This window comes from Haemaphysalis longicornis, unplaced genomic scaffold, assembly GCF_048455015.1.
Source record: "Haemaphysalis longicornis isolate Haplotype H1 unplaced genomic scaffold, Haemaphysalis longicornis Haplotype H1 scaffold_2, whole genome shotgun sequence".
NCBI classification, from domain to species: domain Eukaryota; kingdom Metazoa; phylum Arthropoda; class Arachnida; order Ixodida; family Ixodidae; genus Haemaphysalis; species Haemaphysalis longicornis.
In genome coordinates this window covers 55,662,437-55,688,203 of record NW_027526295.1, presented here as the reverse complement: position 1 = coordinate 55,688,203, position 25,767 = coordinate 55,662,437, and the positions used below count along the sequence as shown (strand labels likewise).

Below are 25,767 nucleotides of genomic sequence, written 5' to 3'. Positions count from 1 at the left end.
GATCCGAGCAGCTCCGAGTACCTAGCGCTTGGCCAGCTTCTTTTCTTTCGTGCTGGGGGGCGCTGCAGTTAACGGTCTCAGTGGCGTCTGTTCGAGAACGACGAGTAAACGTTTGTTTTGCAAGCTGTGTCGTCACCTAAAAGTATCTCATTGAGATAACCTATCTGATGTGACGTTTTGTCCGAATCCGTAATACAGTTTCTTTTTCATCATTTTGTTGGAAGTAAGCGCTTGTTTGGGGTGCTTTTCTCTGTCCGTTGTCCGTATATGGGCTGTGAGCATTATGGTTTAAGAACTAGCCTGATTCTTTCAGTTTAAAAGTAGAGTGTAGGTACTATGAATGGGGTCCGATGTACATATCACTATTTCTCACGTTCACTGAATGTATTTGATTCGTCCTCCATGAAACACCAATTATTTCGGGGTGCTGTTGGGATTTGTGTCTTGTAAGAACGCGAAGCCGAGAGCAAACGCATAAACATCGGCGCCCACTAACTCAGCATTCCTCGCTCCATTGTTATAACGGAGGTTAACCTAAGAATATTTAAGAGTATAAAGGCGGCACTCGATGCCTCTGTTTCTTATTTCCAAATGTAGCAATTTATGCTTGCCGTGTATTTACCGGCAGTAAACGTTCGCCTTTCATATCTTTTTAAGATCCGGTAAAACGGAAGTAGATGTAGGCGTAGGGTTGCCTACTACTCTTTCTATCTACATAAATTTGTGTTCCTTTTTTAGTATTTCTAAGCAATAACACTGGCGATAGGCTGTTACACGCACTCACGTTCAGCGCAAAATCTGTTCGTTCGAACCTTGGCATCTTTTTATGCAAAAGTGAAACGCTTTGTTACACGCGTTGCCTTTGCTTTTCTTTTACGCATGTCGTTCTGCTCTCTCGTAGTTTCTATTGAATGCCCATTGTCAGTGCTTTTGAAAGACTGCAGAATAATTGAATTAGCGACTTTATGCTCCTTTGCCTTACAGACATAGTTGGCGGTCTTTCCTGCTGGGTGGGACACAGATTTTTCGAGTGCATCAAGAAGAAGAACATCGCGTCGCAGGGTGCCGACTACTTCCCCAATCCACTCGATTTGTGCGGGTAAGGAAACGGCGAATGTGGTTACTTTTAACTGTCAAAGAGTACTGGTACACCACCATATAGCACTAGAGAAGCACGCAGTATTCGCGAGATAGCACAACAAAGTTCATGTAATAGCACCACAAAATTATGCAATAGCCAACACTTGACAAGAAATAACCAACAAACAAGAGGTGGTACACAGTTTTCAATTGAAAGAGTAAGTGAACAGGCGCAGCTACAGCACGATGGTAGCACATCACCTTAGCGCGATTGCTGATAAATTCATAAAGCGAAGCATAATTCGTTTTTTTTAATTTATATAAACACCTACAGCAATCAATAAGGCCTATTATGTTGGAATGACAGATTAAGAGACTCGCTATATGCCATTCTAACTACTCGGTACCGTAATTTGTCCTGGTCTTGAATTTCTTGAAAATAGTATGCCGAAAGCAGCGGTGTTATTGAGAGTCTGTGTACTTTAAGAGAAAGGATTCGAAGTCGCTAACGTATGTCAAGTATATTATCTGGGGCAATATACCTTCGTACATATATTGGATACTCATAATTGAGTATTTGGCAAAATAAGCAAGTCATCAGCGGCCACAAGTAAGTTATTAATTAAACGAATAACCCTTTTTGAATCGAAACGAGAAAATACAGGTTGGGTGGACCAAAGCAACATACAAGATTGCAATTGAGAATGAACTAATAAAAAATGTAGTTGACGCTTAAGAGGTGTTGGTAACAGAAGACGCAGTTTGTTCAACACTCTAATAGGCTGTGCGATCTTATGTTTAACAAAATCTACATGGTAATTCCAACGAAGATAATCGGGATGTGTACCTGAACTCTTTCAAATGGAAATGATTAATAGGTGAGAGGGCGAGGAATTTTCGTAGGCCTATTCTTAGACTTGAAAACAATGCAGTTTATCTTCTTAACATTACACCGTAGTTCATTCCCATACAGCGATATTGAAAGCTGTTGTAGCCAAGCGTTAGCAGTAGCGATAATATATGCCAAATCAGTGGACGAAAAACAAACAAAAAAAAACATTCGTATCATCAGTGGCAAGAAGAACAATATCCTGGGTGAGTGGAATTTAATCAATATCAATAATGTATACAACAAATGGAATAGGCCCCAACATAGCGACCTGTGGTACATTATACGTTATTATTGCTCGTCGGATTCAAACCATGAACCGAGAGGAATTTCTCACGGTCTGATAGGTAGCTTCTGAAAGCTGGAGTGAAGTAATTCTTATACCATAATATGACAGTTTAGGAAAACGAACGGCGTATTTGAGGAACCAGAAGTCTTATTTAGGTTCCTAAAGAATATAGTTTATATTCTATGTTATAAGTAAGGCTATCCCTGATGTTAATTAAAGCACGTTCAATAGATTTTCTGTTTTGAAATCTGCAATAATTTCCTCAAATTCATTTCAGTTCTTGGAGGTAACTGGATAGTGTAGAATTCCTAACGTTATTCCCCTAGGTAGCCTTGAAATTGGCCGGTAATTATTGTCATCCTTGCTACCACATTTAAGTAAAAGAAGGGCTCTTCTGTTTTTATGTTATCCGGGACGATTCTAGTTGACAGAATTAAATTTGCAAAGTGACACAAGGCTCTCACCAATCCGGTCTATCACAGCTTTGACTCGTGCGGCTTTAATCCCATAAAAGCAGAAAGAACAATTATTTTTTGTGTAATTTACCTCGTTGATAATTTGAGTCGTACGGAGTAGAAGGATAGAGGAACATGTAGCTGCACACGTTTTGAGTTATACAAGTGCTTGTATACGAGCTACGTGAAGTGGACACCCCGAAGGACAAGAAGCGTTGGTTGAACAGATTAGCAGGGGCTTTTCCAGTTACGATATTTTCCCCTATTTTTTTTCAGAAGGCACACACACATTTAAATTTCGAAGCACATTGTTTACAACCGCTTACGTTTTTGAGTGATCAAACTGAATGCTCACAAATTTGTGAAAGCAGTACTGAAGGCGCGCTCTCTTTATGCCCGCCTCTAATTTGTTTGTAATTTTTTCGTATTCCGCGAGGGTCGTGAAATTCCTGCATTTTATGAATCTCTCAAACAGCTCAGTGCCTTTTTTATTTGTTTTAAGTATTCAAATGTAATCGATGATGATTGATTGATTGTGGGGTTTAACGCGCCGACGCAACGCAGGCGATGAGGCGCGCCGTAGTGGAGGGCTCCGGATTAATTTTGACCACCTGGGGATCTTTATCGTTCGCCGAAATCTCGTACACACGGGCGTTTTTGCTTTTCGCCTCCATCAGAAAAGCGGCCGCCGCGGCCGGGAAACGAACCCGCGACCTCGTGCTCAGCAGCGCAACGCCTTAGCCACTGAGCCACCGCGGCGGGTAATTTAATCGATGGTTTTCTTGCCTTTTTGGCTTTAGTCACCGTAATAAAAGAAAATTCACTAATACAGGCCTCAATGGCCTTTTTAATAAACCCGTCAAAAAAGTATTAGCTTTGGTGTTGTGTAAAGTCCGCTCCAATCAATGGACGGCGCAAGCTAGGGCAAGTGCTCCAAGTTACCACCGTCCATCTCCCTGAAGATTGTAGGTGAACATAAAGAATGGGTTTTGGGCTGGATCAGTCTTTGAATATAGCAAAACTAATGTACACGGTCACTCATATTATGAGTAAGCACCCCAACTATTGTAGCTTCTTTTTTACAATTTACTGAACACAGATCTAAGAGCGTTTCAATTCTACAAGCAATCCTTGTCGGTATATCAATTAGGTTTGTAAAACAATCGACATGCGCTGTATTTCGGAATTCAGTGCTCAAAGCAGATAGTTGGAATAATTGATAACAAAGTCGCCCATTACTACCACATGTAGTTGAGGATCTTCGAAGATTGCATTGAAAGCTTCGTAAAACAATTCGAGGGGGCTGGAAGGAGGTCGATCAATAACGCCTAGAACATGCGCACGTGTGGCAATGAAGAGCGATTCAATAACCGAATTCATCACAGTATGTTTACGAACAACGTCGTACAAAAGATCCGCCTTCGTATAGAGCGACACCTCCACCTATTTTACTTCTTCGGTTATCAGTTTCTAGTTTATGTCCACAGCGTTAGCAGCATCGGAGTACCAAGTTTTGCTATACAACAACACGTCGAAACTATGGCCCCAGGAGGACAAAAAATACTTATTTGGTGTTCTTTGTATCTAAAACTGCGTATGTTAACCGTTTGGTGGAAACAACAAGAGAACAATAGTTATCGTCTTGAAAAAATTCCAGCTTAGCTGCTTAGCACTTCCTGATTATGACAACACAGATTGAAGGGTTGAGGAGTTTTTTCGTTTTTTTTTTTGCTGAGGAAAACGTGGGACCCGCATGTCCTACTGTCCAGATCGGTCCCTTTGCTCAAGTGGGAACCATTTGTCCCGTTGTCTACTTGCCGAAAATACCTCTTCCAGTGACATGATGCGAATAAGTTCACACACAGCGGGTCATTGCATGCATTCAATGTGCAGTTAGCGTGGTCTTGTTTTTTGGTGGTTGAGAACTATCGGAACCACCAGGAGGTGAAGCTCCGATTCATGGCCGCAGGCCTGCTAAGTGTCAACGCATCCCAGTCAAGTTCTTCCAGTGAAGGTGATTCTTCATCCGCGAGACATATCTACTGACGTTTATAGAAAAATAATACCCGTGCGCTATGAACAGCCCCTGCTCTGTCGCGAAGCGAATCGCACTGGGTCTCCTAAAATATATTTCTTTATTCAATAGACGCTCAAATACCACAAAATAAATATAGCTAATTTTTATTTGTAAGTAGTTGCTGCAGTGCAAGAAAGACAATATTCGCTTACCAAAATCTTTTTGCTGCTTGAAAGTACACAAAAACGCAAGGAATTGAAAAATGCACATCAAGAACCAAGACGTACTGCTTGTCTTGCAGCGTGCTTGTATTCAGTGGCAACGTTACGAAAGTGCTTGAGCAACAGTGCCAAGAACGTGAAATAGAAACCGAGATGTATATGTCCCGCTGTCCAGCAAAGGGTTAAGGTAAAAGAGCTATAACATTGGCTCCAATTCATACTGTGAATGTGGTTGGAAAGCAAAGCTGTAAATGACGCCCACCACAATTTCTCATGCGACATCACTTCACTACGTGACTCCACAAAAAATGAAGCCAGAGATTCTGCCAGGCGTTACCTGGGATTCGCGGAGGCGGCGTCCCGAACGCAGCAGCGTCGGCACCGTCAGGGCTAGAGCGGCGGACGGCGCCATAGAAAGAAGACAGACAGCAGAAAGAAAACAGAGAGGAGCGTCTTTCGAAGTTTAAGACGGCGGAATCCAGCCATCCAGATGTGCTAGCTTGGGGCTACACTACGGCGGAGATACAAGCGCTGACGCTGCAAAAATTCGGCATATCAGCTTAGTGATACCTGTTTATACGATACCGATTTTAAACTACTTACTTTAGTAAGTTTGAGCATCGCGACAAATCGGAGGGAACGTATATAAGGGCTACTTATGAGAACCAGCTGCTACATCCGCCCTTTGGAGTACCTCTTAAAACACAACCGAATTAGTATTCACCAATTTACAAAACGGAGTCTGATTCGTGGCAAGCAGGGCGCAAAAGGTAGCGTTTCTCAATCGGCCAGATGTCTGTGTGGTCTCTACATTTTGTTTTCCCGGCCGTGTAAACCAATTTTTAAAGTATCTTTCCCGTACGACCACTTAATTCCGTCGGGTCCAGGTTACCCACCCAGGTGGTGCTGTCGAACGAGTCAATCAAGCCGTGCTAAAAAGCGCGCAATGGACCTGAAGCCGCGCCAAAACAGGATCAAAACAACTGTCGCTAAAACAGACGACAAAGCCGATGGAAGGGTCCCACTGACGCGCCCGTCAGGGTGACCACCGGAAACGCTGGGTAATAGCGCCAATTCGCTGCGCCATCTTCACTATGACCATGAGTGAAAAGCACACTCCCTTCTCTGCCGCGTTGGAAGTTTCTTGTCACGCACGATAGGACGAAACCGTTAGCTCGTAGAGGGAGAAAGGTTTGCTTTAAAACGGTTTGGCCGAGTTCTGTTTCGTCGTACATTATTAGTGAGTGAATAAACAGCACGTTAAGCACAGCCAGAAGGTGCGTGACCATTCAAGATGCAGCTAGTGCAGCCGCATAATTCTCATTTTTCCAGATCACACTCTTCTTCCCAAACGCCTTATCACCTAGGTTCATTCGAACCAAAATGTGCCCCTTATTCTGCCAGGCAGAGCGCTAGCGCACGTCCTCTGCTCTGGTTCGCGCTAGCCGCAATAGCCCCTTATTCTAAGGTGCGACGATTACCAGAGCTCTTTTATGGTTCTTTGATGCTTAGGTGAGAGCGAGCCAACATTCATTTTTGCTTCAAGGAAAATGAAATAAACCGTGCAATGAAAGACCCTTCTTTGCCAGGTCGTTTTGGCAAATGGTGCATCCGATTTAAGTCAGATTTGTTACCTCGTGAAAGTCAAGTCTACGAGCCATGGTATTTACTTTTTCGAGCAAGTCCTCATGTTCTTCTGGAGACAGCCCATGAATCTGAAGACTGTTTTGGTGTATCTCGTTTTGTTCTAACTTGATTAGCCTGATCGTGGGGGAGGTACCAGATTCAATGTGGGGAGAACGTTTCTTCAGGGGAGCAATCTCACAGTCTTGATTTTCAACCGTAGCGAGCGCGCTGTCGTACTTCTCGGAAAGAAACTTCATAGAAGACTCAGAATTTCCAACTGTCACTTGAAGTGACAAGTAGCCTGGAACCGTTGCGTCATCTAACCGCTTCCGCTCAGGCGTGAGTGGCGGCGTCGATGCCCTAGCAGCATCACCATGAGCTTGCTCTTCACGGACGTTGCGGGCTACCCGTGCTGCTCATGGCTGTGCATCATGCACACCTTCCTTGCAGCCTTGAGCTGTTCGCTCAAATGCCGGTCTCCGGTCAGAGAGAGATGTCGTGACAGGGCGCTCTTTTTTTTTCTACACGCGTCCGTCTTTCATTTGTGGTTGCTGCCCGATTTACTGCTGAGCTTTGAATAATTTTCTTGTGGTCGTGGTGATGGTGTGAGAAAAATGGCTCGTATTCACTCACGGGGATATTACGACCCCACTCCGAAACGTATAAAAGTACTGCGCGGCCAATGTCCCCGTGGTAAAAGCCTAGCGTTTGGCGCAAAGTTTGATTTGCCATTCGTCTTCCTCAACGCTGTTTTTTTTTGTCTTCGCTTTTTATTTTCTCGCCATCCTCTCCGGGGATCTTTCCTAACTCAAGGCGGCGGCAGTGCATTCTTTTCACTTTATCATTTTCTTCGACTTCGACAATATTTAAGAAGCATCAGGTCAGATGTTGCAGAGACTGTTCGTAGTTTAACAATTTACTCCTGAATGCGGCGGCGTCAGCCGCATGCCAATCGTTTCACAATAGTTCCTCGCTCTATTGGCTGTGTTCTCGACTTTTACAACAGGGGGATCCACCCACATATTATTCTTCTGGACTGCGCAAGCATTTTAGCGTCTGCGTTTTCTGGTATCTTCGGCCTAACTCCGGCTTCGAGAAATTCGGCCGCCAAGGCATGCGTCTATCCTCCGGCAGGCGATTTATTCAGGGGTGTTCAGCTCAATACCAGAGTTGCCCTTTTTGTTGGCATTCGTGCAAAAAGTAAAGTACAAACTATGAGCCAAGTGAGCACCCGCTTCTATTCGGGACCTTCAGTATCGTGATGGATGACGTGAGTTGTGTATCGATCAATCACAGACGAGCGGTGCATGATGCAGCTGGTGCGAGAGAAGACGGGCAAAAAGAATGGAGCGCCGGTACAGCAAAGTGAGCTGCTGCCACGGAAAATTGGCCTGAATAAACGGGTGATACCTTACACTATCTTTTCCACTGAGCCGAAGCGTATACCGTTTGCACGTTATATATACACTTATCTGTACCGAAAGCCACTGCCGTAAGTCGGCTGCACCTGCGTAAGTCCACGATGTCCGTATTTGTAGGTACCACAGTTGCGTCGCGTGCGTGTAGCCTACTGCGAAAACAGCAATGTCCCAGGTGGCGCGTATTTTGAATATCCACTCAGTGTCGGCAAATGATGCCCCAAAACGAGAAATTAAAAAAAAATTTGCTCACAGGTGATGTGCACTGCATTCTCAAGATCACACAAAAGGCATTTAGTGCAAAACGTTACTTATAGATAACGAAATCCCGTAGACGTATAAAATAGTTCTCTTTATACTTGATGTCTCGGAATGGCATCCCGTGTAATGTCCGAATTTACTAATGCCCTGTTGTGCCCAGATGTCCTGAAAACGTTATAAACACTAGCGGACACAGCTGCATCAACTTGAAGCGATTTTTGATTGTAGAAAGCCTCGTTAATCCACGCGAGCACTCGTATTGCTTTGTAGACTGTTCCTTGCCATCGGTATGTTGGCGGCAAGACGTAAATTCATAACACTGGTGTTGGCAGCTGCAAAAATGGTCGGTCTTTCTTATCAGAACACTACAGAGCAAAAATACTATTGTCCTTCGATATTGTGGTGGTTGTCTTAGGAACAGACTCATATGTCAATATTGCAATGTCGCAATCCAGTCATGACTTCCTCCGCATTTTGGTATTCCGCAGGGAGAGCTCAGTGGCGAAATAGTTGTTATGCTAAGCCGAGGACACTGGTTCGATTCCTTCCTCGGCGGCCGTTTTCTAACCGACGCTAAAGATTAGAGAGTTATAGCAGATCGGAAAAACGGTTCCGGTACGGTAACGTCTACCGTCGCGACGCCACCGCGCATGCGCAGAACCCTACCGTAAACCGGAGCGACTTGCCGGATGGTACCGAGAAGTAACGTGTCCATCGTTCGAAAGACAACGGCCGCTTTGGAAGAGTTTGGTAGACGTACGCTTAGCTCACGCTTATTCGAACGAATTGTAAATATGAGATCGTTTAAGAAACATGTGGGTGCAACAAGTAAAATCCGCGCGATTTTGACAGCTCAAGCAGCAATCAAAACACGGCCCCGACCCAACTGTGGAGCTTGTGTCGTCGAGCGACGAATGTACGATCGCTTCTTTTAGGATAAATAAAGGCGATCCGGCAATAAAAATAGCATTAACAGCAACATGGGTCCCGTCTACAAGTCGGCGAGTGAGGAACAGGCGATATCAAATACAACGAAAAACTAGAAGCAGCCAGCGTATGTACTGACAGCCCAGCTTTACCTGCTGGCGCCACCTGTCGAGATGGGGTAGAGGTAAAATGCACGCAGTCGCTAGTTCGAATCTCCGTGGGAGGGGTGCCGGATGTTTTTTTTTTTTTTTAACTGCCTTTAGCGCTTTTGAGAACGGAAAACTAATATTTCAGCACAGGAAACGCAGAGACTCACGACGAATTGCCAAACGACGTACAACCGAAGTCGCTCGTAGTCACGGTAGCATGTCTGGTAGTTACGGTCTGCTATAACTCTTCAAACGAGCCTTCCCGGTACGGCCCGGTAATGAGTACCGCGTACCGTAGCAGAACCGTTTTAAATGCAGATCATTTCAGTAACTCACGATGTCACCCTCGTTGACGTGCGTAGTCGTAGTCCGCACTCCTCCCCCTACACTATATAGGAGAAAATACTATCCGGCGCCAGGTTTCGATCCCTCGACCCTGCGGGCGGGACGCAATGTGCATGGTGCTCTACCCACTGCGCCACAAAGCCGACACAGAATGGGACTCTATGAACGCGCCCTATATCGTTGACTCATTCAAATTACTGCTCACAAGCGCTCTCTCGTCAGCAGTTGCCACAAGTGCAACAACATTAACGTAACGCAAACTACTTAACATCGTGCGCCCCCGGAAATGCTCTGCATTTGATCGTGCCCCTCGCGAGGACGATGTTTCGCACTTGATCGCACTTCCACTGCTCTCTGCGCATGCGCCCCGTCGCTATGGCAACGGAGGCGCGTCGTCTGCTTCCAGGACGCCGCGGCGCCAAATTGAAACGGGTGGTGAGCTGTGGTGCCGCACGCCGCTCGTCGAAACGCGCTGTCGGGAGCGAGAAACGCCGTCGCCACATCTACGACCGAGATAAATAAATGCAAACGTAAAGCGCCAGACATTCGGCGCATTTACCTCATCCTAGCCACGAACAGCTGATCCGACAATTCGTGTCTCGATATGCGCTGGCTTTGGCTAGGCTAATCGGCGCTAGCATATGAGTTTTTCTTTTTTCTGACCTGCTATAAATAACTCTGTTTTGAAATGCCTTTACTGTACGCCTATCATCACCACCTTCTCGTATTGAGCTTGTGGCCAACAAATGCGCCGACTAATGCTTGCTAGCGTCCGCAACATTTTAAACAAATTGGTTGTCCCCTTGCCAGTAAAAAAAGTCCAGAATGACCACAATAAAAATTTATGTTCAACATAAACATGAACAAAAAATATTGAAAAATTAAAATCATTCATTAATTAGTCGCACAAGCAGTATAGAAATTCTAGCCGGCTTTTAAAACACTCAGTAATATCTCCCTTAGAATTTTCAACATTGCGTTTTCGTGGGTGACCCAAGAACTGACGAATTCCATAGCCTTCTTATAAAAACACCGCTGATTCTGTTTTTGTGTTTCATTATTGAATATCATTCACTACAGCTGAATGGTTAATTAATTCTTCATTACTTAGTGTCATTCAGTACTACTAGAACCATATATTTGCCCCATGTACTTATTTTGAAGGTAAATTATTGAATTCAGTTTGTGGGACTAAAAAATGGCCGCGTATCGGATATTTCGTTGCAAATGTCGACGAAAGACGATAGTCTACTGGCGCCCCTGCCGAGTAAGCGCCTCCCTAATTTTTCCCGCTCACCTCTCATGCTGTTTCTCTCCCGTCTCGTTTTCGCCAAGAAAACACGCTCGAGGTTTACTCTAGTTATTTTAAATTTACTGCGCTCTACTGCTCCATGTCTGGTGCCTCGATGCCAGCGCTGCAGTACGGCGGAGACGCGCGTGAATCGTGTCACGTTACTTCAACGTTTATAGAACCACGTTGCCCTGCTCCACGACCGTTTCAAGCGGAACGTGGAACCTATATAGTGAAACTTTTCGTTGCTGTTGCCGTTTGATTTCTTAAATTCCGCCAGTAGCTATAGTGGCGCGGGCAACAGCAGGCGACGGTTTCCTTCTGTTGCTGTAGTATTTCATTTGGTATCGCAAAAAACCACGCATCCATAAAATTTTTAATAAAGGAACACTGCAAATAAAACCAATGTATTGATTTTCTGCATTATTTTCCCGTAATGTGTGGTTCTTCTTCAACAACATTGACAAGTATGAACATTGACACCACACTTAGACGTTTAGATTTGGCTGTGGGTATGTAAGACTATTGCGCAGCTCGTTTCACTTTGGCCGGGTGGCTTAATGGAGTTACAAACAGAGAGACAGACAGACAGACAGACCAAGACTTCTGCGTTTAACTAGCCCAAGTAAGACCATCATCCTTAAAAGTGAGGTTGTAACTCTCCTGTTCTCGCTCTTTTCTTCTGTTTGGCAGGCCCCAAGGAGACCTGGCGTCTGCATTTCATGAGTGCCTACCAGAGGACAATAGCCGCCTGCACATGTGCGTGGAGAAGCCGGACACGGTTGGACTCTTCAGGCTTCAGGGCTCCTTCACAAACATTCGCCGCCTCTGCGGCTCCGGAGGCAGTAGTGCGATAGCAAGCGAAACCCTCGTGGCCATCACAACCGGCTTAATTCCATTCGTTGGCCTCTTTGTATTACGCTAAGTGATCTCTTCGTCGATTGTGAGCGCTTGAGATAGCATACGTGTGTACCATAAACCCAGTGAGCGTTTAAACGCGACGTCTACCGACTAAACTAGCGTTGACGCGACCTTCGTCGTTTTTTGTGTACCTAAATATCCGTGACAGAATAGTTAGGTGCTTGAATCGATGTGTCCTTTCTTTCTTTCGAAAACAAAATCAGTGGCAAGCACTTCAAAAAATTTTTTTGCTTTCTGGACTGAGAAAATTTCACCTACCTTTTCTTGTATACTTTCTTTGATCTAATACACATTTTGCACGCTCTATCTACTCTAGGCGGCGTCCAAATTGACATTTTTGTGATTGGCAATTACTTTACTCGCACTAAGAAATATTCGCCGCCCCCCACCGTAACCATTACATGTTTGTGCACGTCGCCTCTTCTAACGGACACCGCACTCGAACCACAACCACGAGTCTTTGTGGAGTCTTCTGTAGCACTCATCTTGTTTATGATTTCACGCGGGAACACTCCGCGCGAATTATGCATACCTGTATCGAACGCAAATGTCTAATAATCCGTAGAATTTCCCCTATACTACACCACTCAGTCTTTATGTGGCCCTGAAACTGACAGTAAGTGTAGCAGCAAGGCACAGGTCGTTACGCATCTACCATAGGCGCCGCATATACCAATGGCAAAATCGTGCATTATAACTTCATAGTTCCCTCCGCCGGCACGGGAATGCTCGGACCTTCTTTTTCCTAGAGTCCCTGTATATAGCTGCCATAGTTCCTATAGTTCTCGATATTTTCCTTAAAGAGAAACAACGTAAGTAACGCATTGTTTTGGTGATCCGTCGCCGTTGACGGCGGTCGACCGGTGTGGAGCAATTCCGCTTCATTGCGGGCACCCGTCACCGTGGCCAACAGCGCATGCGAGCAGAAGCTCCGCTACATTTCTGACACGTTGACTGCATCGAGAGCGTGAAATAAACTCCATTTATCACTGAAGCCGTGCCAATAAAAGAGGCGTCCTTGGTTGCGTTGTCGCTTGTTATAATTTTCAGCTGGTTTGAAGCTCACCGTACATTTAGCGTATACGGTAAGGCATTTAATGCACGTTTTAAGACGTGCTGTTTTGGAATGGCCTAGAAAAGAGTGCGTTTCGTTTATTGAGCTTTTTAAAACGAAGCTGTGTAAGCCGAACATGGCAAAATTGCTTTTCTTGTGTTTGCATTTACAATAACAATCCTTGGCACATGGATACCGATCAAACGTGAAAAATCGAGGATGACCGCGTGTATCCCACGGAGAATATCAGCCTCCCCTCTCCCAACCTCTTATATGCTTTACTGGATAATCATAACTTGTCTCATTTAAAGAGATTCAGACTCAACTAGTGAAATTATTGTGACAATTCTTTGACGACGTGCGCCGACTCATCGGAGAAAAATAGGCAATCTCTCTGAGCTGCCCAGCAGGGAATTCAATGCGCGTTGCGCTGACGTTCTGGGAAGGCCAAGTATTACTTCGACAACTCAGCAACGTGTCAGTCAGGAGCGCTGGAGCGGAAATCAACGTAATGTCTACCGCGGCAAGGGGCAGCTACAACTAGTGAAGATCCACGATCAAATTATCAATGCGTGTGAATGCAGCCAGAAAGCAAATAGTGCTGAGCAAGGAGCTCGGCACATTCTACTCGTTGCCTCTTGAATGGATGGTCATCGGTACACCATTTACAGTTCCGCTGGCCGTCCACGTTCTCAAAGTGGAATGGCTCTCTTTTTTTTATCTTTGCATGCTTATGCCTCGTCTAAGAGTTCTGTGACGTGTAACAAAGAACATTTCCGTAGCCAGCGCCTTAGCTTCTCACCACTGGCGCTCCCCAGGGAACACCCTATTGTAACTTTCTACTTTCTATATATATACACAATCTTCCTGGCGTTATTTCGCAATTTTTCTTAATTTATTGTCCAGTAAAAGGCTATTTGCTCTGATTGCATTTTGTGCAAATAAATTTATATGTATATGGCTTTACGCTGCGGTCGATAACCTGTTCTACTCACGTGCTATTTAACTACGGTGTAAGAGTATCAGTAAGAGTAACAGCTCTATTAATACAGCAGATAACTACATACTTTGTTTTATTAATGTTAAGCTGAACCAGATTGCAACTACGCCATCGCGATGGGCTGTAGGGCCATTAATTTGTTATGGAACAAAATATGATAAGTTCAGTGATGAAAAGAAGATATTCGTTTCGTGTGCGTACAGCACAATTTTCGCTGCTCATGGGACAGAAAATGTCATTGACCCACACAAGTAATAACACCCGTCCTAATATTGATCCCTGTTGCACACCAAATTTTGCACATTTAGTATCTGAAAACATGTTTTGAAGAACCGCCAACTGCTTGAGATTAGACACATGGCTCCGTAGAAACTGGAGTGCAATACCTCTCATGCCGCAAAATGGTAATGTAAAGTATAATGATACGATGCCAGGGCTTGCGCCAAGATTTCAGGACGAATGTAGTGAACAGGTACTCATTTAAAAAGAAAAACTCGTATGCTAGCGCCGATTAGCCTAGCCAAAGCCAGCGCATATCAGGACACGAATTGTCGGATCAGCTGTTCGTGGCTAGGATGAGGTAAATGCGCCGAATGTCTGGCGCTTTACGTTTGCATTTATTTATCTCGATCGCAGATGTGGCGACGACGTTTCTCGCTTCCGACGGCGCGTTTCGACGAGCGGCGTGCGGCACCACCGCTCACCACCCGTTTCAATTTGGCGCCGCGGCGTCCTGGAAGCAGACGACGCGCCTCCGTTGCTATAGCGACGGGGCGCATGCGCAGAGAGCAGCGGTAGTGCGATCAAGTGCGAAACATCCCCCTCGCGAGGGGCACGATGAAATGTAGAGCATTTCCGGGGGCGCACGACGTTAAGTAGTTTGCGTTACGTTAATGTTGTTGCACTTGTGCAACTGCTGACGAGAGAGCGCTCGTCAGCAGTAATTTGAATGAGTCAACGATATAAGGCGCGTCCGTAGCGTCCCATTCTGTGTCGGCTTTGTGGCGCAGTGGTTAGAGCACCATGTACATTGCGTTCCGCCCGCAGGGTCGAGGGATCGAAACCTGGTGCCGGATAGTATTTCCTCTTATATAGTGTAAGGGGAGGGGTGCGGACTACGACTACGGACGTAAACGCGGGTGACATCCTGAGTTACTGAAATGCTCTGCATTTAAAAAACTTGAAGCCGTTCCACTTAATGTGAAAACTGCCGGAAGTAAAGAGCAGTGATTTGCCAGAATCGGTTGTGGCGCCGTTATCCGCTGACTGCTGCCACCCATTACGCTCTTTGCTGTCCTGCCTCACTGCTCTTTTGATGAATAGGCAATTCCAATTTCCCGCCTTTGCAGTGCCTGCGCGCCCTCTGCCTAAAACTGCACGAACCGGAGTTTTGTACTGTTTGTTTTGCTTCAAGTTCGTATGCTGGAACTGTTGGGACGCGTCAATTGGGACGCGTCATTTTTTTCTTGCGCTGCTAGTGCCTTTCTGCGTCATTTCGAAGGCGCCACTTTCTTTCTTGTGCGGGCGCATTTTAAAGACGATAGAAATTTTGGTTTGTCTGTATGTATGTCTGTCTGTCCGTCTGTCTGTCTGCAACTAGATTCAGCCACCCGGCCAAAGTAAAATGCTTACGGCGCAATCTCTACCTATAAAGAGAAGTGCCCGACTGACTGACTGACTGACTCATCAACGCCCAGCCAAAACTGTTAGACCTAGAGACTTGAAATTTCACGAGTTTATTTGCGTCATTGAGTAGGTGCTCACTAGGCGGGTTTTTCAGAAATTGCCCTCCTAGCTGAAGAAAAGGGCGAAATTGTGGTTTCGCGAATTCGTGATTTTCTCGGTCACCCATCCACATATCGAAGCGCTTTTTGCTGATATAAGTAGCCCTTAAGAATACCGAAAAAGTAGTTTTTGGAATTCGCCCTAACCTACACCAGCGAGGTGATACCGTATTCCGGAACTAAAACGGTGTTCCTAAAGATTCTCGAATAAATCTTTCACCGATTCAGTAACCCACCTGATTTTTGCTAGAATATGTTACTCATACAAATATACCGAACCATTTTTAAGGATTTCGCTCTGCGACACCGCTAAAGGGGTCAATTTGTTTTTTACACATGACACGGCTGATGAGCCAAAAAGGCCTGACAGGTTCTGTACACGTCTAGTGAAACTGCTTTTTCAAACGGCTACAGATTGCAAGGGCACATTCTGATTACGGTGTTGGAGGTCAATATTTCTTAAAATTTTAAAAATTCCACCATGGAGGCAGTGAAAAGCGGTAAAAAGCGGTAAAATAGTTTTTCACATATTAATTTTTTTACCGCCCGCCATCTCAGATATCGAACTGGTTTTTATTGAGATAGGCAACTTACTGACGTATCTCAACACTGTTATACAACATTTTTCAATGACACCCTCCCAATACCGGTAAGCAGGATTTCTGGAAAGGACTGTGTTGTTACATATTCGCAAATAACTACGCAGCCAGTTGATATCTATGATTCGTTTTTTCTTGAAAATGCTGCCCATTTATTTGCTCAAAAACCTACTTCAGGATTTTGCCTTAACATGCGGACAAGAAGGACAGCGAGATTTTTCAATTTGCATGCCTTTGCACGTAAACTCCACTTGAGTTTTCCCGCGTTCGCATAGCGCTCGCCATCTGTAGGCATCTTCGGCAACTGATTGATTGATTGTAGGGTTTAACGCGCCGACGCAACGTAGGCGATGAAGCGCGCCTTAGTGGAGGGCTCCGGAATAATTTTGACCACCTGGGGATCTTTAACGTGCGCCGAAATCTCGAACACACGGGCGTTTTTGCTTTTCGCCTCCATCAGAAAAGCGGCCGCCGCGGCCGGGAACCGAAGCCGCGACCTCGTGCTCAGCAGCGCAACGCCTTAGCCACTAAGCCACCGCGGCGGGTAAACTACGCACCTTCGGCAACTACGCACCTCCAGTAGGAGCCGGTGTCATATATCATAAATGTAAAAGAGAAGAGGTGACCGCTAAGAAGCGCTAAGGCTCATTGGTACAGTGTCTGCTCCTGTCCCTTCCGGTTTTAGAGCTTTTCTGGCCTCCTGTACGCAGGTGGCTTTTACGCGCGTGTATGCGTTTTTTAGACGCTTCCCTTTCTCTTATAAACACTGCGCATACATTTCACAAGAACCAATTTGGACGTTTTGCCTTAACACTCATATTACCAGACCAGCAGTCTTTTTTATATACTACCGCTCCGGAAGTCGCATTCAGTTGAATTTTCGCGCGTTAGAAACCCGCGCGCCATCTCTTAAATCTTTCTTCAACGACATGCCTACCGTAGGCACCCATGTTATTTATTGCCGCGCACAATCTCTTTAAGCTTTCAGCAACCACACGCCTCCTTTAGGAATCCATATTATTTTAATCAAACAACGCAGATCCATGCTTTTCTATCGCACCTACAATTGACACTCATGGCCACCGCACGACGCTACTGTGCCTTACGCGCACCACGATGAGCGAATGGCGGAAGAAACGCATGTAACAAGTGCTCGCTCGCCATGTGCGTCTGCTTTTTTTCGTTCAGTGGCTGTCGTTGAATGATGTCTGTTTAATTCACTCGTGTGATCGCCGCCCACTGAGTGCTGCAAACGTCCTTTCCAACTGTGCCTTCTTCGCGGCTTCTGCACTTTCAAAGAAAATCTATCTACGGTTCCACGTGATTCAGCTGTGTGTGGACGCCACGCGGTGTCTAGGAGACGTTGTGGTCGGCAGCTTTCGTCTCGGAAGGTGCCCGTCGTGCACCCAGGGTGCCAACATGTTCCAAAGAAGCCGGGATTGGTGACATCTACGTGGTAATGGCTTTGTGATCTACTTGTCCTCGCATGCCAGAGATGAACTGATTCTTAAGCAGTGTTACTTTTCAAATTTTCCACCATATTTTACTGCAGCCGCGCTTGATCCTTTCTCACGTGCATTCTGTTTCTTGCCGTTATGCGCCATTTTGCATCTTCCGTCTGACGCGCGCCCTGGCATGGCAAAAATGTATCCGTGGTAGCAAGCAACATGTTTTTTTTTTATTTATATCTAACCATGCCCCTTAAACCTTTCGGTTATTTTGTTCTTTTGATTCTTTGGGTTTCCTTTTTGCTTCTTAGTGTGGAAAATGGCTCATGCTCACCACTTCCATTGAAAATTTTGCATGTCTGCAGTGGTTTTATAATTTTTCCGGATTTCACGTGCTGCAACATTTTCATTTCACCCGGCATTTCACGTGTTGCGTACAATGGAATTTCAATTTTTGAACGTTAATGGTATGAAGGTGCTGCACTCCATCATTCCCATCAAAGGGGATGGAGCCTGTCTGTTCTGGTCTCTTTCCTACCTTATGTATGACGCGGAACTATTGGCGCAAGAAGTGCGTGAGTTAATCGTCAGGCACGTGGTGAACAACTGGGAGAAGTTTTCTGTTATGTCACATGACAGTTCAGGGGATAACTACAGCAGCTCAGCTGAGTACTTCGCTGACATGTCTCGTGCCTCAACTTATGGTGGTTTGTGTGAGCTGATGGCAGCTAGCGAACTCTTCGCTTTCGTGTTTGAGGTTTACCGTAATGGTGACCTGTATGCGCGTTTCGGTGTGGAAGACCACCCAGTTAGAAGGCTACGTTTTACGTAGGACCTCTCTAGCGGCCATTTTGATGTGTACGTACCACAAGAACCTATGCAGGTGCTTTCTCTGACCCCCCATTCCGAGCCGGACCGCCCCTTGATGCTATTACAGCCATCTGTTGCCTCCACTCCCAAGAAAGCTCCGGCTAAACGTCGTACAAGGGGCAAACGCCGTCTCAGGTACACTGACCGTCAAAGAACAAAGCAACTTAAAGAAGCGGCTACAAAATATACCCAAAGTAATCCCGCGGTGCACCGTTCTGCTGCGCAAAGGTACCAGCAACATCATCCCGAAGTACACAGACGAGCAACAGCCACGTGCCAACGAGATCACCCTGAGGTACACAGAGTAACAGCGGCCACGTACCAACGAGATCACCCTCAGTTACACAGGGCATCGGTGGCTTCCTACCAAGTAAATGAGTCAGCGATGGTGATAGCAGCCAAATCACGGTATGAGCAAAGACATCCCGGAAGACGAGTGGAAGGGCGAGGGCTTCCGTGGAAGGTCAAAGCTTTCTCAGGCATGGCTTATGATCCCCACCTGGCTTATGAGGTGGACGCACAGTAGCCTTAGGCAGCATGATCCACAAGTGCCACTTTTGCAATGCATTCAAGTGGAAGGATGAGGCCCTAAGCATGTGCTGCAGCGCTGGCCAAGTGCAGCTTCCGCTCTTTCAGCCCCTACCCTAGCCTCTCAACAGCCTCTTGATGAGCACCCGCCCGCAACATGGCCATTTCATAGACCGTGTGCGGAAGTACAATGGGTGCTTCCAAATGACGTCGTTCGGTGCCAAGCAGATTGCTGAAGATTGCTTCATGCCCACATTCAAAGTTCAGGGGCAAGTATATCACTTGGTGGGAGGACTTCTGCCGCAACCTGAACGAGAAGCGCAATTCTTGCAAATATATTTCGTTGACGAGGGCGATAGGGAAGTGCGGTTAAGATGTGCCAACTTTCCAGATGTAAAAAAGCCTTTGGTGAAAGAGCTGCAAAAAATGCTGCACGACGTCAACAGCTACGTCAAGGACTTCAAGACCACCATGGAAAAAGTGCCTCCGACGTGTAAGTCGTTCGACGTCGTAATTTTGGAACACACCAAACCCGCAGGCGCTCACAAAGGTCGCTTCCACGTACCCACGGCGAATGAGGTGGCTCTGGTCATGGTTGGTCAACAATTTCAGCACCGCGACATCGTGCTGCACAGCCACGACAACACCCTGCTCCGTATTAGTGAAATTCACAGAGCATATGACGCCCTTCAGTACCCACTACTCTTTTGTCGTGGGGAGGTACCCATTGACCTACACCAGCGTGACCCCAAGACCAAGTTGCCCCTAAAAACGACAGTTTCTGCCGCGAGCTTCTACTCCTACCGAATCATGTTCAGGCAAGCGGAGGTAAACCATCTGGTGCAATTCCGGTCGCTCTTCAGTCAGTACTTGGTGTATATGTACGCTAAAATCGAGTCTGAAAGGCTAATGTTCATCAGGAACAATCAGGCGCAGCTGAGGGCTGACAGCTACATTAACCTAAAAGACGCCGTTGGAATAAAAGATGCAGGCGCTTCTCAGCTCGGCCACTTGGTGGTTCTCCCCGCAAGCTTCACTGGTGGACCTCGCTACATGCATGAGCGGACTCAAGATGCTATGACATATGTTCGTCACTACGGACGTCCCGATCTCTTTATAACTTTCACCTGCAACCCTCGATGGAAGGACATCACTGATGCACTGCTACCCGGCCAGAGGTCTCACGACAGACACGACATCGTAGCCAGGGTGTTCCATCTGAAGGTGAAAAAAATGATGTCTCTCTTGCAAAAGGGTGCTTTATTTGCGACATTGCAGTGCTTCATGTTCTATGTCGAGTGGCAAAAGCGGGGTCTTCCTCATGTGCACATTTTGCTCTGGCTGGAGCACCGGATCTCTCCTGAAATAATTGACCAGGTAATTTCGGCTGAAATACCTGACCCTGACCAAGACCCCCTTCTCTATGACATCGTCAAAGCCAATATGATCCATGGCCCGTGCGACACCATCAACAAAGAATCTCCATGCATGAAGCGAGGAAGCTGCAGCAAGAGGTACCCCCGACCATTTATTAACGACACCCAGACAGGAGAAGATGGGTACCCGCAGTACAGAAGAAGGACCCCGTCTGACGGTGCATTCACCGTCGAAATTAAAGGAATGGAACTTGACAACCGGTGGGTGGTGCCCTATAACCCCGTCCTGTCACGTACTTTCAATGCTCACATCAATGTGGAGTACTGTAACTCTGTCAAGTCTATCAAGTACGTTTGTAAGTATGTGAATAAAGGCAGTGATCAAGCATCCTTTGCATTAGGAAATGACCGGGATGAGGTCACATTGTGTGAGAGTGGCCGGTATATCAGCTCCTCGGAGGCGGTTTGGAGAATCTTGGCATGCCCTATACATGAGAGGCTTCCTTCTGTCTTCCATCTCGCTGTTCACCTCGAGAATGCTCAGCGTGTGTATTTCAACTCCCATAATCTGGCGCAGAAAATTAGTAACCATCCGAAGACAACGCTGTTGTCTTTCTTTGAGTTGTGCAAAACTGACACCTTTGCAAAAACTTTACTGTACTGTGAGGTCCCTTCTTACTTTGTGTTGAAAAACTCCAAGTTCATGAGAAGGAAGCAGGGAAAGAACGTTGCCGGTTGGGAAGGAGTGAAGAAAGATAACACGCTGGGAAGAGTGTACACCGTCCATCCATACAACAGAGAGTGTTATCATCTTAGCCTGCTCCTACATGAGGTGCGGGGTCCCACGTATTTCGCAGATCTGAAGACTGTAGATGGTGTGCTCCATCCCACATTCCAGTCTGCATGCAAGGCACGAGGCTTGCTTGAAGAGGACGGAAATTGGGACTTGACTTTACAGGAAGCTGCCCTGTGTGACTCACCTTTCAAGTTGAGGGAGCTGTTCACTGTGATGTTGGTTTTCTGCCAGCTCTCCGATCCACTCAGTCTTTGGCAAAAGTACAAAGACAATCTCTCGGAGGACATTGCGCGGCAGGTGCAGAGGGACGTGCAGTGCAGGTCAAGGCAGGTGATGGACGAGGTGTACAACCGGTGCCTTGGGCTCATCGAGGACGCAGTGCTGGAATTTGGAGGACAGGGCCTGCCACTTTACGGCTTGCCTAATCCAACAAGGGGTGAAGACTTCTTAAAAAACAAAGAGTACCTCAGGGAGACAAGCTACGACACAAATGGTTTGGCTCTGGTAGTGTCAGGCAACGAACGTTTACTGACGAACGAGCAGCTCTCTGTCTACCAACAGATTCTGTCCAGCGTGCAGTCAGCTGCTGGGAAGGTGTTTGTCTTGGATGCTCCTGGTGGCACTGGGAAAGTCTTCCTCATCAACTTGCTCCTGGCGAAGGTACGGAGTGGTGGTGGAATCGCATTGGCTGCTGCATCGTCCGGCATAGCTTCAACACTGCTGGAAGGCGGCAAGACGGCCCATTCGGCATTCAAACTCCCATTCAACCTCACCAAAGTAGAAACCCCTCTATGCTACATATCGAAACACAGCAGCATGAGCCAAGTGCTACGAGATTGCAAGCTCATTGTCTGGGATGAGAGCACAATGGCGCATAAGGGAGGTTTTGAAGCTCTGAGCAGAACCCTCAAAGACATCAGGGAGAATGATGGATTGATGGGCGGAGTGACTATGCTGCTGGCTGGAGACTTTCGCCAGACTCTTCCTGTAGTGCCAAGAGGTACTCGAGCGGACCAGGTGAAGGCATGTATAAGGACATCCTATCTATGGCCCCTCATCTGCAAACTGTCTCTCAAGAAAAATGTGCGGGTCCACTTGAACGGGGGTGCCTCCGCTGATGCATTTTTCAAACTGTTACTAAGAATAGGGGACGGCGAGTACCCCAAATCCGGTGGTAAGGTTCAAATTCCTGTAGGTCTCGCCTCAGTGGTGACGACCGTAGCACAGCTCACGGCCAAGATATACCCGGATATCGCAGACATAACCATGAAATCCATGGACTGGCTGTGCGAGCGCGCAATTCTCACCCCCAAGAACAACAGGGCTGCCCTCATTAATGATACCTTGCTAAAGTCATTCGCAGGGCCACAAATGGAGTTCAGATCTGTGGATTCTTTGATTCAAATAGAAGATGCGGTTCACTACCCCGTAGAGTTCCTGAACACGCTTACTCCTCCTGGGATCCCTGACCACAGGCTCATTCTCAAAGTTGGAGCTCCAGTCATGCTGCTACGAAACCTTAATTCTCCTAAATAAACTGTGCAATGGTACAAGGCTGAAAGTGACGGCCCTCTACAGGAACGTAATCGAGGCCACAGTGTTAACCGGCTGTGCTCGAGGGGAGTCCGTCTTCATACCACGCATACCGCTGATACCATCGGAGTACCCCTTCCAGTTTAAGAGGTTGCAGTTTCCAGTAAAGCTCTGCTTTGCTATGACCATCAACAAATCCCAGGGGCAGTCTCTCAAGGTAGCAGGTATTGACTTAACAGATGACTGCTTCTCTCATGGGCAGTTCTATGTGGCTTGCTCCCGAATGAGCTCACCCAGCAGCCTTGTGATACTCGCACCCGAAGGGAAAACTGCAAACGTGGTGTACAAAGAAGTGCTGAAGTGACCATGGGGACTAAAAGAGACGCTACATGATTATTCTACATCCTCTGTAGTAACTAAGATCGAAAAAGTACGTTTCATGTACAATTTTCCTTTTTTGTATATGTAGTCTTGACTCATAGTTTGTGAAACATGTTTCCGCTCCCGGAGCCGCCCACAAAACCGGTTTTCATTCTGTTCGTTTTTGTGTCGATTTTCGTTCTTTGTAGAAGTTTACGCATGTCCTGAGAAATGTGGTTTCGACTGATTACTTCACAGTATAATTTTGTTACACTGCCTAGAGTTACCAACGTTGGTGAATACCCGTTTTACCGGTGTTATACAGTAGGACAAGCCGTCCATACGTTATCTTGGGTGTTGTCTTTTATGCGGCGGTGTTAAAAATTCACTCTGAAGTGTTTTGACGTTTTAGTGACTGCACCTACTGTTTCAGCACAAAGGTGTAGCTCTCTTTCTGGCAAACTATTTCTCTATGCGTAATTAGCACACAGATTCGTGATGTGTGTGTGCCGTTGTTTGCTTTCTTTCGTTTTTTGGAACACCTGTGGCGATGTCACGGAAACGGTCTCGTGCAATTCAATTCTATGCTCTTACGTATTTGTTCAACAATGTACATAGAATCCTATGATTTTGATATTTTTGTTGTTGATATTAAATTGCAATAAATTTACTTTTTCATGGTGTGAGCGTTTATTCCCCAGTATCTCACGGCACCAGCCATGGAATAGGCAAGATAGGCCACATTGGAGAAAATGACAGATTTCGTTATCATACTAGTGTAAATAGATGTAATAGGGTATTTTAAAAACTAACAATAAAACCTCAAAAAGCGAATAAAAATTCATTCAACATGAAATATACCCATTAGTATATTGCCCTATCCGGGCAACGCGGCATACTGTCGCAATTTATGGCTATAAAGACATGGGCCCGACTGACTGACTGACTAAATGTCTGGGCACTCCCGGGCATCGCCGGGTACTACCGCTAGTCAATATATAAATGGGCAAATAAACTTAATCTTTATCGGCAATCCCGAGCGCTTGCTCTTTATCATTGAGGAATCCCTTGTAGGCTGTAGCAAACCTGCCTGGTAGTGCAACTAGAAGCCCGGATTTCGTTCTTCCACCCATATATCGAAATACTCACTGGCATTTATTGAAAGCTCGCCGTACTTGTCGAGATGGTGCTGCATCAAGCAGAACACCGTCTCCCTGAACCATGGGAATGCAGTTCAATACTGAAGCATCCGAGCTCTTACGATTGCGTGCATCGGGCTGCTTGGCACAAAGCAAACACTCCTTGAAAGGTCATCCGGAGGCCATGACTCCCTTTTCATGGAATCCATTCTTGGAAATAAAAAACCGCGTGTATAGTTCAGCAGCACGAGAAGAAACTTCCAGGGACCGAAACGGGTGCATACATACACACTAAACTTTTTTACACCCTTTTGGCCAAAAAAGGTGTACAATAATTGAAAAAAGGGTGTTGGGAGGCCCTTACACCATTTTTCTTGAATCTCCACACCCTTTTTCGTAGCTCTCCACCCTTTTCGCGTGAAAAAAAGGGTGTTGACCAACCTCAACACCCTTTTTTTTGGAAGGGTGTTGAAAGGGTGAGGAAAAGGTGTTCAGCTCTTCATTGATTGAGGCCATGCATGCAATATAATTTCAAAAAGACACCCCATTGCACCATCCTCCCAGCCTCGTCAAAAATGTTCAGAAGCAAAAAAAAAAAAAGCTGCCAAATTCAATAAAAAGCAGCGGCAGCACCGACGTTGAAACAGGAAAAAATATCAGCCCTTGCTTATTACGACATCGACAGAATAACACTACCCCTCCCACTTTTTGTTTTCTGCAGCCTTCCACGGAGCACAGCACAACCTTGAACTGTGACATCTGTATCATCATTCCGTCGTTCCCTGTTCTTCTCCTGCCCCACCAGCACAATCATAGCCCCCTCTGACAACAGTCATTCTCGTCGCTCAGTGGAGTTATAACGTACTAGCAATTACAATTTTATTCCATTCTTATTGTTAGCGACCGTAAATATTGTGTACAAATGCAACAAACAGACCACCTAGTTTCTCCTGCAGAAACAACTTTGGAGAACAAGGCAGATATCAAAAGAAAACAAAAGTTGGGGAGGGAGGGGGCATGAAATCGGGCGCTAAATAAACAGACGCCAAATAATAATACGATTACTTACACTAGAACACTGCCAAATTTCATTGCGCAGTGTTATCTTACTATCGGCTGCTTTTTTTAACGTTCAAATCGAGCGCCAAAAGCTTCAGTTCGCGTTTTGTGTTTGTAAACTTTAAATATCTAAGCTTCTTTATTATAATACACACAATAAATAATAAACTTAAAGATTATGTTATATTCAGTAAAAGATGCAATTATTTATTGTCGTTTTAATTTCTTTACGCAACTCCCTGCCAACGGCCGATACCCTGAGTACGGCGCGCGGCGGCGTGGCCGGATCCCGGAACAGATACCCCGTGACCCGTCTTTCATAGATCGTTTAC

At 46.0% G+C, this 25,767-nt stretch overlaps 1 protein-coding gene and 1 pseudogene across 1 annotated transcript in view; both read left to right on the top strand.

Annotated features, from left to right (window-relative positions):
- LOC144167121 (uncharacterized) overlaps nucleotides 1-12,910 on the top strand; it is a 33,671-nt gene extending 20,761 nt beyond the window's left edge. The window contains exons 5-6 of the mRNA XM_077696496.1: nucleotides 985-1,099; nucleotides 11,662-12,910. Of these exons, the coding sequence (XP_077552622.1) occupies nucleotides 985-1,099; nucleotides 11,662-11,893 (347 nt within the window). The 3' untranslated portion in view covers nucleotides 11,894-12,910. The remainder of the gene's footprint in view (nucleotides 1-984; nucleotides 1,100-11,661) is intronic.
- A 6,688-nt stretch (nucleotides 12,911-19,598) lies between these two features.
- LOC144167982 (ATP-dependent DNA helicase Pif1-like) lies at nucleotides 19,599-23,241 on the top strand (annotated as a pseudogene).
- Nucleotides 23,242-25,767: the final 2,526 nt, after the last annotated feature.